The sequence below is a fragment of the Zalophus californianus genome, chromosome 16 (assembly GCF_009762305.2).
Source record: "Zalophus californianus isolate mZalCal1 chromosome 16, mZalCal1.pri.v2, whole genome shotgun sequence".
NCBI lineage: Eukaryota > Metazoa > Chordata > Mammalia > Carnivora > Otariidae > Zalophus > Zalophus californianus.
This window is the reverse complement of record NC_045610.1, coordinates 46076419-46094560: the sequence shown is the minus strand read 5'-3', so window position 1 is coordinate 46094560 and position 18142 is coordinate 46076419. Positions and strand designations below refer to the sequence as shown.

The 18142-nt window shown below is 37.0% G+C and overlaps 1 protein-coding gene across 2 annotated transcripts in view; it reads right to left on the bottom strand.

Annotated features, from left to right (window-relative positions):
* Nucleotides 1-18142, bottom strand: part of EFCAB13 (EF-hand calcium binding domain 13) — a 314516-nt gene that overhangs the window by 153053 nt on the left and 143321 nt on the right. For both annotated transcript variants that reach the window (XR_003515406.2, XM_027568521.2), the window contains exons 29-32: nt 10492-10563; nt 9492-9635; nt 8596-8667; nt 5649-5792 (exon numbers count right to left, since the gene is read on the bottom strand). Coding sequence is in view for 1 of the 2 variants with exons in the window: in XM_027568521.2 (XP_027424322.2) it covers nt 5649-5792; nt 8596-8667; nt 9492-9635; nt 10492-10563 (432 nt within the window). In the remaining variant the exon portion in view is untranslated. The remainder of the gene's footprint in view (nt 1-5648; nt 5793-8595; nt 8668-9491; nt 9636-10491; nt 10564-18142) is intronic.

The following is an 18142-nucleotide window of genomic DNA, read 5'->3' as shown; positions in this document are numbered from 1 at the left end:
TCCAGAATGCAATCTACACTCTACCTATATAAATCCTATTTATATGTCAAAACCAGCTTGTAAGTCTAGTTTTCTAAAAAGCCTTCCCTTGCGCCTCTACGATACCCCGCTAAATGCTACTCTTTCTTTTTCCTTTCCTTCACAATCTATTTTCTGGAAAGAAATGTTTTTATTCATCACATCCTCATTCACACTTCAAACTGCTCTAATCTGGCTTCCATCTCCTGGAAACCACTTTTACCAAGTTCACCCATTAACTATTTATTGCTGGGGCACCTGGGTGGCTCAGTTGGTTAAGTGACTGTCTTCGGCTCAGGTCATGATCCTGGAGTCCCGGGATCGAGTCCCACATCGGGCTCCCTGCTCAGCGGGGAGTCTGCTTCTCTCTCTGACCCTACCCCCTCTCATGTGCTCTCTCTCTCTCTCTCTCATTTTCACTCTTTCAAATAAATAAACAAATAAACAAATAAAATCTTAAAAAATACTATTTATTGCCAAACTAATGAGCACTTTTTAATTTTTTGGTCTTATTTAATACTTTCCTCCTTCAAGCTCTTTTTTTCTCTTTGCTTTGTTGCTATAGCTTTCTTTTGGTTTCCCTCCCACCATTCTAGCTAATTCTTAATGTCCTTATGAACTATTCTTTCTCTACCATTACTTAAATGTTAGCATGCCCCAGTGCTTTATCCTTGGTCCTCTTCTCATCACACTATATAAGCCATTCCTGAATTCTCCTGTAAATACAAAGTGTATGTTGATAACTTTCAAGTTTCTATTTCTAGGCTAGACCATTGTCTATTGCATATCTTCAACTCTATGTCCACAAGCCTCTCAAACACAATATATCCTTTTGGGGGGGATTTAAAACACAAATGAGTTAATGATGTTATTTCTATGCAAATAACAAATCTTTGGGACAGATCAAATGCATTTTTTACTTCCATATTGCCAAACTTTGATTTGATTGATTCTTTATTATCACCATGTGGCAGCTGGAGCAGCACTCACTTTAGAGGGAACCTTCCCTAATTCCAGTCTATCAAGGAAGATCTGCACGTTAAAAACTCACTTTTATCAGCAAGAATTCAGAGAATGGCAGGTGGCAAATAAAACTCTTAGTGGATTATTCTAATTGCATTTTCTTTTACCTTCATATCTTAAAAAGTTGTAAGAAAAGAGAGAGGACAACTTTCTATGGTTTTGACAGTTGTGTTTACATCATTCTCTAATGAATACTGTTCCAAGTTTTCACGGACTCTGAGTATGAACCTAGTTTGAAGTGTCTAGTGTCAGCTTGCACAATGGGTGTATAGAAACAAGAATTAGGAATAATTGGATGCATTTGATATATAAAAGTATTGACTAATATTTTTACAAATCATTATGACATTCTCTTACTTATTTTCGCAATTTTCTTTACCGATTTATTGCTTTATATTGAAGACAGAAGAGTCAAACACAAAATAATAAAGCATAAAATTCAAATAAAAGAATGAAGAATTAAGATGAGGCAAAATTAAGGCAAGCAATAATTAGATTAACTTACATCTTCTTCTTAAAACAAAATCTGATTTATTATAAATCAAACCCCCCTAAATCTCAGTTTAAACGGTTATTCTGGGTTTTATATAATACTTCTGAAAGGAATTAATTATCACACATTAATTGATTAAAAGAATATCTGAGTGTTTTTTGAAACATCAGTTTTAATGTGAGATAATGAATATTTATCTAACAACATCTTACTTTTTAAACAACTAAAAAAAGAAACTTGAAATTGCATCTAGATGGCAAACTTTATAAATGTCCACCTATCCAGTAAATGTAGTTCCTAATAAGTTTTTTTAAAGCAAAGATGCATATATTGTGCATTCAGAAATATGCAAACACCTATATTTTTCCCATTAGCTGGAAGAACCTGAAAAATAAGTGAGATGAATATGACTTAGGTCAAAGTAAGAAGTGGAAACCCAACAAGCACATAGGCTTCTTGTTTGATCTTTCCACCTACCTCACATTGTATTGCGACTTTATATATTTACCCTGTTCTCCCAACAGAATACTTTAAATTTGCTTACAGTTTAAGCATTCATTTTTCATCAGTAACCAAATGCCTATATTTGCAGATTTTCAAAATATATCCTTTCCTCATAACTCTCATGGAAATTTCTCCAAAATAATCACTTTTCTCAAGCAATTATAAAGCAAAATTGTCTCAATGATGGTAAATATGGCATGTTATTGAAATGCAAGAAAAAAGCTTCCATATCTGGCTGAATGAGTTAAAGAAATCTTCAAGGAAGTCACATTTTTACTGACTTGGCAGTATATCTGAAGGTTAACAGAAAGACTGATGAAGAAAATATATAGAAATATAAGTGAGTATGATGTGTTCTGGGAACTATAAGTAGTTTCTTAATTTTAGATTTAAATTATTCTATTGTGTTTATTAAGTGTCTTGACACCTTACAAAAAATGTGTAAGAAAGTTTGTGGGAAAAGGTTAATCTAAAGAGGTCAGGTAACAGGAACTAGATTTAAAAAAAAAAAAGCCCTGTAATTTGAGAAGGAATTTAGATTTATCTATTCTCATTTCAATCTCTTCCCTCCATCATGCCCTTCATCAAACACACTATATCCTAAGCTGAACTCACCCTTGCACTAAAGCCTGATTCTCCTCCTGTATTCCCCAGCTTATTAAGAGGCATCACCAGGAAATGTCCCCCAAGCCAAAAATCTGTTAGTCATCCTCGATTCCTCTCCCCTCCCTAATTTAACCAAACAATGATGAAGTTCTGCCTCCTAGAACTCATATCTGTTCCCTTCTTCCCATCCCTAGAGCCAATGCCTTACTTCAACATTATTTTTAACCTGAATTACTGAATGCCTTCTAAAATGTCTCTTTGCCTCCAAACTTGCCCTCCTCTGCCCTTTCTTAATGCTATCAGAATGCTTATTATAAAGTGCAAAATTAGTCACGTCATCTTTCAACTTTGAATTCTTCAGTGACCCTCTAGAGCCTTCAGGATAAAATTCAAACTCTGCTGCCCCGAGGGAAAAAAAACACCCTAGTGGATCTGCTCTTGACTATATGGCCACTTCAATTCTTTCTTCCTCACTCCTTCTGCCACTATGCACTACCAAGTCGATGATCAAACTTCACATCATGTTGATTCACATCAACATGAACTGTAAAGCTTGTTAAACACACACATGCACAGACACACACACACACACACACACACACACACACACACACACACACACACACACTTTGGCCATGATGCAGAAATCTGAAGCAAGAGATGTAAGCATCTGTGTTTTTAACAAATTCCTCAGGTAGTTCAGATGTGAATCAGTCTGAGATCCACTGGTATACAACCTACTGGACTATTTAAGAGTTCCTTGACTTCTCCTCAAGCTTTGTTCTTCTATATTTGTACATACTGAACATTCCTTCCTAACTCCTTCCAGTCGTTTTCCCTGCACTCCCAATTCTTGGGTAGCTCCTACTCATATTTTAAATCCCAACTCCAGGGGTGCCTGGGTGGCTCAGTCAGTTAAGTGTCTGCCCTCAGCTCAGGTCATGACCCCAGGGTCCTAGGATCAAGCCCCGCATCAGGCCCCCTGCTCAGTGGGGAGCCTACTTCTCCCTCTCCTTCTGCTGGTTCTCTCTCTCTTTCAAGCTTGCTCTCCCTCTCTCAAATAAATAAATAAAATCTTTAAAAAAATTAAAAAAAAAAAAACTCAACTCCAACAGTATGTCCTCCAAAAGCCTCTTCTGACTATCCAATCCAACCCTGTGTGGGTTAGGTACCTATTGTATACATTCCCATAACACTCTATGTTTACCTCTGTCACCATATTTAACAATTGGTATTCTCATTGCTTGTCATCTCAATAGACTGTAAGCTCTTTTATCTTTATATATTTAGTGCCTAACAAGCAAATAGGTGCTTAATAAACTTTCATTGAATGAATGAAATTGTTCTCCTCTCATTACTCTTATTCTACTACCATACTCACAACACTCTGACACCAGATATGGAGGGTTGTTTTCCCCCACCAAGCAATTCTCTGCAACACCAACTGAGCATCCTATAATTTAACTCAATTCTGACACTATCTACCTGGAGATGGCATCAGGTCCCACAAGTTAAGGGATCAGTCCCATGAGACTGTCCTTCCCACTTCAGATGCCAATCACAAGTAGTAGATCCCCAGATTACCCACAACTTATGTCCAACTTGGCTACAAATCGGAGGTTTCCATGACTTTCTCCCCTATGGATTCAATTATTTGCTAGAATAGTTCACAGAACTCAGAGAAACATTTAATGTTTACCAGTTTATTAAAGGATATGATAAAGTACTTATGAACAGCCAGATGAAGAGATACATAGGGTCTGGGAGATCTGGGAGGGTCTCAGGAATAGCAGCTCTGTCCCTGTGGAGTTGAGGTGAGTTACTTTCCCAGTATGTGGATGTGTTCACCAACCTGGAAGCTCTCTGAACTATTGGGATTTTATGGAGGCTTCCTCACATAGGCATGATCAATGATTCACTCCATTTCCAGCCCCTCTCCCCTCTCTGGAGACTGGGGGTAGAGCTAAAAATTCCAAGGTTCTAAGCATGGCTTATCTTTTTGGTGACCAGTCACCACCTAGGAACAAGATGCCCACCCAGAATTGCCTATTAGAACAAAAGATACCCCTAGTGGTCTCATCACTTAAGAATTTACAAGTGTTTTAGGAGCTCTATGCCAGGAATGGGGTCAAAGACCAAATATATATTTCTTATTACAAATCACAGCATCACATCACTGTTTCCCTGGCTATTATTAAAGCACTGCCATGTAACATTGCAAATGCACTGAGCTTTTATCTCCTATATTGTTATATACCCTTTTGTTGTTTATAGCTTGCCTCACCAACTAGACCGAAAGTTTCCTAAATATGAATACTTTGTATTTATTTGATTACATTACATATTACATGACACCTCATATAACAGGCACTTGGGATCAGGTCTGTTGCATAGCGATGCAGGCCATGCATTGCCTAACGTCAAAGGGTGCTGTTGACACAGATGACAACATGCCCCCAGAAGTTGTGCTGTGCAGTGGCCCCATTTAGTACTCTAAAAAAGAAAATACTTTTAGGAATTGATTTTAAATTTTTAAAAACCACATAATAATTGGCAAAATTTGAAAATTATATATTGTTTTCTCTGAAAGCTCTTAGGATTCACGTTCAATCTATCTCCTGCCATAAATATCTCACGCCAAGGGGAGAAAGTCTTCCCTTAGTCTATTCCTGGCTAAAAGCAGTTTTACTTTAGCACAAACTTCACAGAGAATTATTTCATCTTCCCTGATTTACATAGTAGATGCTAAAAACATACATACAAATTACACTCTGATGGAATCAACATAGAATACTTGATGGGGTTTTTAAAATCTTATTAATCTTATTCAAAGATTTTTCTATCAAGATAAATTTATGATCTCAATAGAACTGCTCTGTTAGAGTGTTTTTTTCCATTAGGATAATAAAGAAAAAAATTGTTGGGGAGCGATGAATGGAGGACAGGGAAGGGGAATGGAAAATTTACTGTCCCTTTATTTGGAAAGCCAACTTATTATATGTACCATCAACATCAAGCGTTTTCTCTAACATCTGGTATTCTTCAGGCTTTACAGAAACATTGAGGTCATCAAAAGCATCTTGCAAGTTGTTAATTTGAATTTTGTTGCAGTCCATCAAGTTGACAGTCTGGAGGGCAGTAGATAAATCTGAAAACACATGAGGATTCTGTAAGTCATATATCTCAACTAATATTAACTCTATGATTCCAAAATTAATAAGCCAAATATTCCTTTATTCCAGGCATATTTCCCTGAGATGTTCAGTTATTTTTGTCTTAATATAAAAAAATTAGGATGACTGAGGTTTTTTTATTTAACTGAATAAAACTATCAGTTTTTTTAAAGTTAAAATAGGCCATTATTACATCTCCTAGGGAAATGTTTAATTTTGTATCAGTGAGAGGGAATTTGGGGCTTATCTCTGTGTATATGAAACAGCCCAAATTTCAGAGTATAAAAATATTAGTCCTGAATTTCCTTCTACTTACATATTTTGCTGCTCCTTTCATTTTTTGCTTATTCCTCATAACTTTTACTCTATTATTAGAAGTCTCCCCAGAAGTATGGGAGGATTAAGGTTTTCAGGAATATATTGTGCCTGAAAGTGGAAGTGGCCTTTACTTTTTAACCCAAACGTACGAGAATTAAATGCTACAAAATCTGTAGATGAAATATGAATTGAAGAGTTTCAAGATTACAGGTAATAGATGTAAGGGTCTTTCCACAAAGAAAATAAAAATGTTGGAGGTTCTTTCAGGCTGAAGCACTCTGCATTCTTCCCAGGTCTTATCCAAACCTCTAGGAGTTTTCCCCTCTAAATGGGGTCCTTAGGATTAGAGCCATGCCTCTATTTATCAATGAGTTACACAAATCATCATACACTCAAGGTCACTGTTTGGATTATAATCTCTAGTTTATCTGGGGGAATATTTAAAAGGAGGCAAAGTAGAGGCACACAAAGGAATTGCAGAGAAGTGTTGTACTTTTTAATAAGACATTATTAGACAAGAAATTTTCCAACAGATCTTAATTCATGAGGGCCTTTAATTTCTCCAATAAATTCCAGCAGACTTTTTTTGTAGAAATTACAAACTGATTCTAAAATTCACATGGCAATGGAAAAGACCTAGAATAGCCAAAAGAACTTTTTTTAAACTAGAACAAAGTTGGAGGACCGATACTACCTGAGTGCTTTCAATGTTTATTATCAAGCTACAGTAATGAGACAATGTGGTATCAGTGTAAAGACTGACAAACTGACAAAGATCAATGGAACAGAATAGAGAATCCAGGAAATATATATACAAATATAGACGATTTTCTACAAAAGTACAAAGGAAATTCAGTATAGAAAATACAGAGAAAGTATAATCTTTTCAACAACCAACCATGCTGGAACAAATGAATGTCCATATGCAAAATAAAATGAAACAAAAAGAAACTTTGATCCATACTTTATTCTATATATAAAGATTAAAGCTTTATATATAGATTATATATATGATCTATATATAAAAATAGATCACACACCTAAAATGCAAAACCAAAACCCATAAAACTTTTAGAAGAAAACATACAATAAAACCTTTGTAACTTTGGGGGAGGCAAAGATTTCATACGTGTGACACCAAAAGCACAATACAAAAAAGAAAAAAACTGATTAAACTTCATCAAAATTAAAATTAATGCTCTTTTAAAGACACTTAAGAAAATGAAGAGACTCAGAAAATTTTGCTCAGTATAAGACTCAGAGAAAATATTTTGCTAAGTGTATTTCTGATAAAGGACAGGTACATACAGAAATACAAAAACAAACAACCCAACTTTAAAAATGAGCAAAGATCTGAACAGACACTTTACAAAGAAGATATACAGATGGCAAATACGCACATGAGAAGATGTTCAACATCATTAGTCATTAAGGAAATGCAAATTAAAACCACAATGAGATACCACTCCACACTTACTAGAATGATTAAAATTAGAAAGACTGACTATACCAAGTATTGGCAAGGATTTGGAGGAATTGGAACTCTCATTCACTGCTGGTGGAAATGTAAAATAGTGTGGCCACTTTGGAACCAGTTTGCAGTTTCTTAAAAAGTTAAATATAGGGGCGCCTGGGTGGCTCAGTCGTTGGGCATCTGCCTTCGGCTCAGGTCATGATCCCGGGGTCCTGGGATCGAGCCCCACATCGGGCTCCCTGCTCAGCGGGAAGCCTGCTTCTCCCTCTCCCACTCCCCCTGCTTGTGTTCCCTCTCTCACTGTCTCTCTCTGTCAAATAAATAAATAAAATCTTAAAAAAAAATAAAAATAAAAAGTTAAACATACACCTACCATACGAGCTAGCCAAGCTTTGGTAACTACTCAAGAGAAATGAAAGCGTATGTTCATACAATGACGTACACAATTGTTCATAGCAGTCTTATTTGTAAGAGCTCCAAACTAGAAATAGCCTAATGTGTATCACCAGGTAATAGATAAACTGTGGTATATCAATAAAATGGAGTGCTATCCAGTAATAAATAAGAATGACTTACTGATACATGCTACATGGATGAAGCTCAAAATAATTATGCTGAATGAAAGCATCCAGCAAAAAAAGAATATATCCATTTTATAAAATTCTGGTACATGCAAATGAATCTATGCTGACAAAAAGCATACCAGGATTTGCCTGAGGACGAGGAAGAGGATAGGAAATGACAGGAGAGATTACAAAGGAGCATGAGGAAGTTTTGGGGGTGAGGGATGTGTTCATTACCTTGATTATGATGGTAGTTTTATAGGTGTGTGCATATATCAAAACTTACCAAACCGTGCACTTTAATTATAAAAACATACAGCTTTCGTATATCATTTATACCTCACAACACTGTTTAAAAATAATAATGACAAAAGGTAATGGAAACTATGACAAATATTTAAAATGAAATATTGATTGACCCACCTTCAAATTCAGGAGCTGGCTTATTTGTGTTCAAAGCCTCCAAAATTTGTTTCAGACTTACTTCACTGTTTTCTAAAAAGTAAAGTATAAGGATTATAAAATGGCGAAGTGTCAATATTTATAACCGTTAAAATAACCATGACAGGAAATGGGGGATGGGCAAATTTTGTTAATTTTTGAAAATTAGCTAGATAAAAACTCATCAATTTAAAATAGTTTTACCAAGAATCTGTTCCCTTAAAACGAGAAAAAATTTCTAATTGTACTATTTGTCTTAATTAAATTTTGATGTATACATTTTACAAATATGATGCCAGATAAACAGAGGGAGCCTCTTCAAAATATTTCCAAGAGAAGGGGTGCCTGGATGGTTCAGTTAGTTAAGCATCTGACTTTTTTTTTTTAAGATTTTATTTATTTATTTGACAGAAAGAGACACAGCGAAAGAGGAAACACAAGCGGAGGGAGTGGGAGAGGGAAAAGCAGTCTTCCCGCGGAGCAGGGAGCCCAATGCCGGGCTCGATCCCAGGACTCTGGGATCACGACCTGAGTTGAAGGCAGACACTTAACCATCTGAGCCACCCAGGCGCCCAAAGCATCTGACTCTTGATCTCAGCTCATGTCTTGATCTCAGGGTCGTGAGTTCAAGCTCTGCATTGGGCTCCACACTGGGTGTGGAGCTTACTTAAAAATGAATGAATGAATAACTAAATAAATAAAATTTCCAAGAGAAAAATACTAATTTTTAATTAGTTCTCAGTATGCCTATGTTCTCATTATGTTTCTAAGACCTAGTTTATCTAAACTATGCATATATAAAACAAATTTCCTAAGCTCACAGTAGAACTAGGACTTCATTAAGCTCAACATAGATTGTTCTTTCAAAAAGGGCTCACCATCAATAGATGCTTGACCCAGAATCTCCTGGAATGTCTTGTTGCTTAGTGGAATTCCTGCACTCAAGAGTTGGAAGCTCAGTTCATTTGCAGGCATCTTATCATTTCTGATCTTATCAAGAGTTGTAATCTCTTTAAATAAATCTGTAAATATATGAAGAATAGAGAACAAATGAGGAAGCTGGGGCAAAAGACCTTTCTTAGACTTAACACCCTGACCTGCAGAGAGTAGGTGTATTACAAAAGTTATTCTGAATTAAAGGGCTTTCAAACATATCAATGGGCTTTGTTTTCAGATGCCACTTAAACAACAAGCAAAATTTAATATACCCCTTGCCAGCTAAAAGTTGAACTTCTGCAAAATTTTTGTAAAAATTTGCTTTTATTTATTATTTCCCCTCAAAGGTAAAAACTACTATGTGCTCCAGTCTTTCATAGACTCTAAGCATTTCAAGCACAGCTAGGTAATGGCTCTTAGAATGAGGTCAGCTAGCAGAAATAGAATGCAGGTAGTTGGAGAAAGAAAAATGAAAATATAAATCTGCTATAGCCTGAAAAACACGTAGTCACATCCAATCCTAGGATTAGAGAGCCTCTCTTTCTTACCGTCTACCTAGTAGTTTTAGATGCGCTAGATCTTGTTTTCTTTGTACTTTCTCTTACAATGTTTCACTATAGGTGAGATAAAGAAGCACGTGGAATTTATTAGAGGTGAGAGAAAATTGTATTAGATTCATGGGATACCTTACACTGAAGCATATACTGAGAAAAACTGCTTTAAGGAAGCATATTCAAGCATGTGATTCTAAATAATTCATTATAGTCAAAGTATAGATTGAATATGATAAGGAATAAGAAAGCAGATTATAACACCACAATAAAGCAAAGAAAACTTAAGGAATTAAAAGCACAGGGCAAAACAAACTATACTTTAGAAAAAGAATATCACAGAATGATCTTAGAAATTTATTTTTAATTTTCATTCTTTTACTATACTTACTGTTGAATGGTGTTGATGGTTTTGATGAATTAGTGAAAACATCAATTATATCTTTTACAGTCTTTTTATTTTCTGCAAAGTTAAATAAAATAGGGTTTAAATAGATTTCAACCTCATTAAGGCAGGGATCTGGTATTGCTTTAATATAATTTCATTCAGTTTTCAAACTTCTATGACTATAATGCATAGTAAGAAGAACATTTAGATTGTGAACATGCGTGCTCACACACAAATACACACACGCATAGAAATAAATGTTTTATAAAACAATACTTACCCTTATCATATGTGATGCATGCTGATATCTTCCAACAAATTCCACCTTATTCGATTTCATTTTAAAATGCTATTCAGGACTTAGTAAATTTATTTCACAAATTTATTTCACAACCCAGTATTGTGACCCATGGTTTAAAAAAATTACAAACAGGTTATATAGTACAAAATATATGCACACCTATAACGAGTATGAATGCATAGAGCCACTCCCTGCAGAGATGATTTATACACAAAGACAGCAAAGGAAGAGAAAGAATTAAAAAAAAATTCCTTTGGAAGAAAGTTCTGTTTGGTGAGAAAAGAGAAATTCAACTTGTTTTTACTGTCACCACTCCCTAATTTAACCCTGAAGTGAACAAGCAAAAACTATACATAAAAGAAAATATATAAAATTATTAATCTTTCCAAGTAAGTAAAAACCCTTACAAAACCTAATAGCTGAATTTTGATTTCTTCTGAATTATCCATAATATCACACATAAATATTTCTTATTCTTTGGAGGACAGGGTTCAGGACATACTACCCCCAAAACATTGTACCCTAGCATATTGAATATTTTAAGCTGAAGAAATTTGAGAAATGGAAGGTGCAGTTAGGATTCAGACTTCCCCAACCTCCCTGAAGCAGATCATAAGACTCTCACGTGAGAGATGCTCTGCTATACCCACAGGAAAGGAGTATCCTTATCTCTGAAGACTGAGGGTTGCAAGGACACCCAGAGGAAACTGAATGAACAGGCCTTGTTAAATTTCCCCCAGTTTACCACCCTTAGCTCATATCATTTTGCCCTATCACATTTTCCACCATTTTCTACTTAACCACTTCTTTGGGTCTTCGTTTCCTTATGTATGCTCCCCTTTCATGTAAAGTTTATATTAAATTTGTATGCTTTTCTCTTGTCTCTGTCTTTTGTTACAGAGCTCTAGCTGAGAACCTAGAAGGGTAGAAGGAAAAGACTTTTTTCCCACTCCTACAGAAGCCTGCTTCAGGGATCACAGGCTCACAGACTGAATATAGTTGAAATTCAGTCGTGTTCATTGTCTTAGGGAGTGTTAGGGTTTTCTTTTCATTGGAATTTAACTATCTTAATATAGGACATGTGCTCTCAAGTTATCCTACAGTCCACATCCCTTCCTTTTGTCTTATACCCAATTCATTTTGTTAATTTGCATTATGTGCCTGGCTACTGCAGATATTTGAGTTAGCTGACTCTGGTCTGCTTCAAAAGTTACGCTTCTCTGGAAGCTTATTGTAATTTGTTTAAAGAGCAAATTGGAGCTTTTGCACTGTACCTCTTGAAGTGGTGGATAATTTGACCCATCTTTCCTGTTCTTTTTTTTTTAAGATTTTATTTATTTATTTGTCAGAGAGAGAGAGAGAGAGCACAAACACAAGCAGGGGGAGCGGCAGGCAGAGCAGGCAGAGGGAGAAGCAGGCTCCCCGCTGAGCAGGAAGCCGGATGAGGGACTCGATCCCAGGACCCTGAGACCACGACCTGAGCCGAAGGCAGATGCTTCACCAACTAAGCCACCCAGGCGTCCCCCATCTTTCCTGTTCTAAGGAGTTTGGCCTTAAGTATTTCCTCACTCCTGAGATTTTTGTAGATTAAAAGTTTTTGTAGAGACTGCTTGTGCAGAAACCTAGAGTTGTTGAAGAAAATATACCAAATGCCTAAATAGAGAGGAAGAATTTCTCCTGAGGCAAAGAGAGAGAAAGAAAGAGAGGGAGGGAATGGGAGAGCTGAGGGAGAGAGAGAATGGAAGTCTGATGGGAAAGAATGAGAATTGCCCTGTGGGAGCACCCTATTCCCATATCCCTTCCCCACAGATGCAGGATCACCACAGGCTCCATCCACTAGGTGTCAGTAGAAATACAGCGCAAGGGAGTTTTAAAAGCTCTTCCTCTATCTCCTACATTATAGTATGACCTTGAAATGGGAGAGGGTGCCAGTAATGAACCAGCCTAGATATCTGGATCAACCCTCCTAGTAAAAACAAGTAAAAATTCTAAGTAAAATTATTGCTTTAAAATGATCTTAAATCCATCAATTTGCTGCCAAGAAAGTAAGAAATTTCCAGGCCAAACAACTGATGGAAGGTTGTACCCCAGAAACACGGCAACAGTTTTTCACCCAGAGTATTTGCCAAAGACAAAACAAAAACAAAGCAACATTGAACGAATTTTAGTTTGTATTTTCAAAGGTCAGACAAAGCCTAGGTTTCTCCCAAACTGGGGGGTTTATCCTCAACTTACAAAAATGTTTCTCTAGATTTCAATACCCAGAGAAAATATCAAGAATACAAAAAAGTTCCTCCTTTATAGATAATTTGACTTTTCTCTCTAGCTACCTTTTTTTTAAAGATTTTATTTATTTATTTGAGAGAGAGAGAATGAGAGAGAGATAGAGAGCACAAGAGGGAAGAAGGTCAGAGGGAGAAGCAGACTCCCTGCTGAGCAGGGAGCCTGATGCGGGACTTGATCCCAGGACTCCAGGATCATGGCCTGAGCCAAGGGCAGTTGTTTAATCAACTGAGCCACCCAGGCGCCCTCTCTAGCTACCTTTAAGATTTTCTTTCCTTCTGGTAGGCTGCAGTTTCATCATGATAAACCTATGTATGTATGGATTTCCTTTCATCCTATGTGGGATTCACTGGACTTCTTGAATTGGTAGGCTTAGGTCTTTCTCATTCTAGAAAATTCTCAGATATAGTTCTCCAAATATTTTCTCTGCAACCATTCTGTCTCTTCTCCCCTGAATGGATATATATCATGTCTTTTCAGTTTTTCTTTTTTTAGCTTTACTGAGATATAATTGACATATAACATTATATTAATTATAATGTAAGTATAAAGTACATAACATTGTAATCTGATATACATATATATTTTAAACCAATTACTGGAATAAGTAGCCTTTTCATTCTGCCTTCCTCTAAGCCTCTTTCTTGTATTCTATTTCTCTTTCTATGCTACATTTTCTATCATTTCTTCAAACTATTTTGCAGTTCATATTTCTTCACCTATGTTTAATCTGCTGACATTACTGTCCACTAATTAATTTTATTTTATTTATTTATTTTTTTTAATTTTTTATTGTTATGTTAATCACCATATATTACATCATTAGTTTTTGGTGCAGTGTTCCATGATTCATTGTTTGTTCATAACACCCAGTGCTCCATGCAGAACGTGCCCTCCTCAATACCCATCACCAGGCTAACCCATCCCCCTACCCCCCTCCCCTCTAGAACCCTCAGTTTGTTTTTCAGAGTCCATCATCTCTCATGGTTCGTCTCCCCCTCTGACATACTCCCCTTTTCTTCCTCTTCTATTATCTTCTTCTTTTTCTTTTTTCTTAAAATATGTTGCGTTATTTGTTTCAGAAGTACAGATCTGTGATTCAACAGTCTTGCACAATTCACAGCGCTCACCGTAGCACATACCCTCCCCAATATCTATCACCCAGCCACCCCATCCCTCCCACCCCCGACCACTCCAGTAACACTCAGTTTGTTTCCTGAGATTAAGAATTCCTCATATCAGTGAGGTCATGTGATACATGTCTTTCTCTGATTGACTTATTTCACTCAGCATAACACCCTCCAGTTCCATCCACGTCGTTGCAAATGGCAAGATCTCATTCCTTTTGATGGCTGCATAATATTCCATTGTGTATATATACCACATCTTCTTTATCCATTCATCTGTCGATGGGCATCTTGGCTCTTTCCACAGTTTGGCTATGGTGGACATTGCTGCTATAAACATTGGGGTACACGTACCCCTTCGGGTCCCTACATTTGTATCTTTGCGGTAAATACCCAGTAGTGCAATTGCTGGATCGAACGGTAGCTCTAATTTCAACTGTTTGAGGAACCTCCATACTGTTTTCCAGAGGGGTTGCACCAGCTTGCATTCCCACCAACAGTGTAGGAGGGTTCCCCTTTCTCCACATCCCCGCCAACATCTGTCGTTCCCTGACTTGTTAATTTTAGCCATTCTGACGGGTGTGAGGTGGTATCTCATTGAGGTTTTGATTTGGATTTCCCTGATGCCAAGCGATATTGAGCACTTTTTCATGTGCCTGTTGGCCATTTGGATGTCTTCTTTGGAGAAATGTCTGTTCATGTCTTCTGCCCATTTCTTGATTGGATTATTTGTTCTTTGGGTGTTGAGTTTGATAAGTTCTTTATAGATTTTGGATACTAGCCCTTTATCTGATATGTCATTTGCAAATATTTTCTCCCATTCTGTCGGTTGTCTTTTGGTTTTGTGGACTGTTTCTTTTGCTGTGCAGAAGCTTTTTATCTTGATGAAATCCCAATAGTTCATTTTTGCCCTGGCTTCCCGTGCCTTTGGCGATGTTTCTAGGAAGAAGTTGCTGCGGCTAAGGTCGAAAAGGTTGCTACCTGTGTTCTCCTTTAGGATTTGGATGGACTCCTGTCTCACGTTTAGGTCTTTCAACCATTTGGAGTCTATTTTTGTGTGTGGTGTAAGGAAATGGTCCAGTTTCATTCTTCTGCATGTGGCTGTCCAATTTTCCCAACACCATTTGTTGAAGAGACTGTCTTTTTGCCATTGGACATTCTTTCCTGCTTTGTCAAAAATAAGTTGACCATAGAGTTGAGGGTCCATTTCTGGGCTCTCAATTCTGTTCCATTGATCTATGTGTCTGTTTTTGTGCCAGTACCATACTGTCTTGATGATGACAGCTTTGTAATAGAGCTGGAAGTCCGGAATTGTGATGCCGCCAGCTTTGCTTTTCTTTTTCAGTATTCCTCTGGCTATTCTGGGTCTCTTCTGGTTCCATACAAATTTTAGGATTATTTGTTCCATTTCTTTGAAAAAAGTGGATGGTATTTTGATGGGGATTGCATTGAATGTGTAGATTGCTCTAGGTAGCATTGACATCTTCACAATGTTGATTCTCCCAATCCATGAGCATGGAACGTTTTTCCATTTCTTTGTGTCTTCTTCAATTTCTTTCCTGAGTATTTTATAGTTTTCTGAGTACAGATCCTTTGCCTCTTTGGTTAGATTTATTCCTAGGTATCTAATGGTTTTGGGTGCAATTGTAAATGGGATCGACTCCTTGATTTGTCTCTCTTCTGTCTTGTTGTTGGTGTATAGGAATGCCACTGATTTCTGTGCATTGATTTTATATCCTGCTACTTTACTGAATTCCTGTATGAGTTCTAGCAGTTTTGGGGTGGAGTCTTTTGGGTTTTCCACATACAGTATCATATCATCTGCAAAGAGTGAGAGTTTGACTTCCTCTTTGCCGATTTGGATGCCTTTGATTTCTTTTTGTTGTCTGATTGCTGTGGCTAGGACTTCTAATACTATGTTGAATAGCAGTGGTGAGAGTGGACATCCCTGCCGCGTTCCTGACCTTAGGGGAAAAGCTCTCAGCCTTTCCCCATTGAGAATGATATTCGCTGTAGGTTTTTCGTAGATGGCTTTTATGATATTGAGGTATGTACCCTCTATCCCTATACTCTGAAGAGTTTTGATCAAGAAAGGATGCTGTACTTTGTCAAATGCTTTTTCTGCATCTATGGAGAGGATCATATGATTCTTGTTCTTTCTTTTGTTAATGTATTGTATCACGTTGATTGATTTGCGGATGTTGAACCAGCCTTGCAGCCCAGGGATAAATCCCACTTGGTCGTGGTGAATAATCCTTTTAATGTACTGTTGGATCCTATTGGCTAGTATTTTGGTGAGAATTTTTGCATCCATGTTCATCAAGGATATTGGTCTGTAATTCTCTTTTTTGATGGGGTCTTTGTCTGGTTTTGGGATCAAGGTAATGCTGGCCTCATAAAATGAGTTTGGAAGTTTCCCTTCCATTTCTATTTTTTGGAACAGTTTCAGGAGAATAGGTATTAATTCTTCTTGAAATGTCTGATAGAATTCCCCTGGGAAGCCATCTGGCCCTGGGCTTTTGTTTCTTGGGAGATTTTTTATGACTGTTTCAATTTCCTTAGTGCTTATAGGTCTGTTCAGGTTTTCTATTTCTTCCTGGTTCAATTTTGGTAGTTGATACTTCTCTAGGAATGCACCCATTTCTTCCAGGTTATCTAATTTGCTGGCATAGAGTTGCTCATAATATGTTCTTATAATTGTTTGTATTTCTTTGGTGTTGCTTGTGATCTCTCCTCTTTCATTCATGATTTTGTTGATTTGGGTCATTTCTCTTTTCTTTTTGATCAGTCTGGCCAGGGGTTTATCAATCTTGTTAATTCTTTCAAAGAACCAGCTCCTAGTTTCGTTGATCTGTTCTACTGTTCTTTTGGTTTCTAGTTCATTGATTTCTGCTCTGATCTTTATGATTTCTCTTCTCTTGCTGGGTTTAGGCTTTCTTTGTTGTTCTTTCTCCAGCTCCTTTAGGTGTAGGGTTAGGTTGTGTATTTGAGACCTTTCTTGTTTTTTGAGAAAGGCTTGTATTGCTATATACTTTCCTCTCAGGACTGCCTTTGCTGTATCCCAAAGATTTTGAACAGTTGTGTTTTCATTTTCATTGGTTTCCATGAATTTTTTTAATTCTTCTTTAATTTCTTGGTTGACCCATTCATTCTTTAGTAGGATGCTCTTTAGCCTCCATGTATTTGAGTTCTTTCCAACTTTCCTCTTGTGGTTGAGTTCTAGTTTCAAAGCATTGTGGTCTGAAAATATGCAGGGAATGATCCCAATCTTTTGGTACCGGTTGAGACCTGATTTGTGACCTAGGATGTGATCAATTCTGGAGAATGTTCCATGGGCACTAGAGAAGAATGTGTATTCCATTGCTTTGGGATGGAATGTTCTGAATATGTCTGTGAAGTCCATTTGGTCCAGTGTGTCATTTAAAGTCTTTATTTCCTTGTTGATCTTTTGCTTAGATGATCTGTCCATTTCAGTCAGGGGGGTGTTAAAGTCCCCCACTATTATTGTATTGTTGTCAATGTGTTTCTTTGCTTTTGTTATTAATTGCCTTATATAATTGGCTGCTCCCATGTTAGGGGCATAGATATTTACAATTGTTAGATCTTCTTGTTGGATAGACCCTTTAAGTAGGATATAGTGTCCTTCCTCATCTCTTATTACAGTCTTTGTTTTAAAATCTAGTTTGTCTGATATAAGGATTGCCACCCCAGCTTTCTTTTGGTGTCCATTAGCATGGTAAATGGTTTTCCACCCCCTCACTTTCAATCTGGGGGTGTCTTTGGGTGTAAAATGAGTCTCTTGCAGACAGCATATGGATGGGTCTTGTTTTTTAATCCAATCTGATAGCCTGTGTCTTTTGATTGGGGCATTTAGCCCATTTACATTCAGGGTAACTATTGAAAGGTATGAATTTAGTGCCATTGTATTACCTGTAAGGTGACT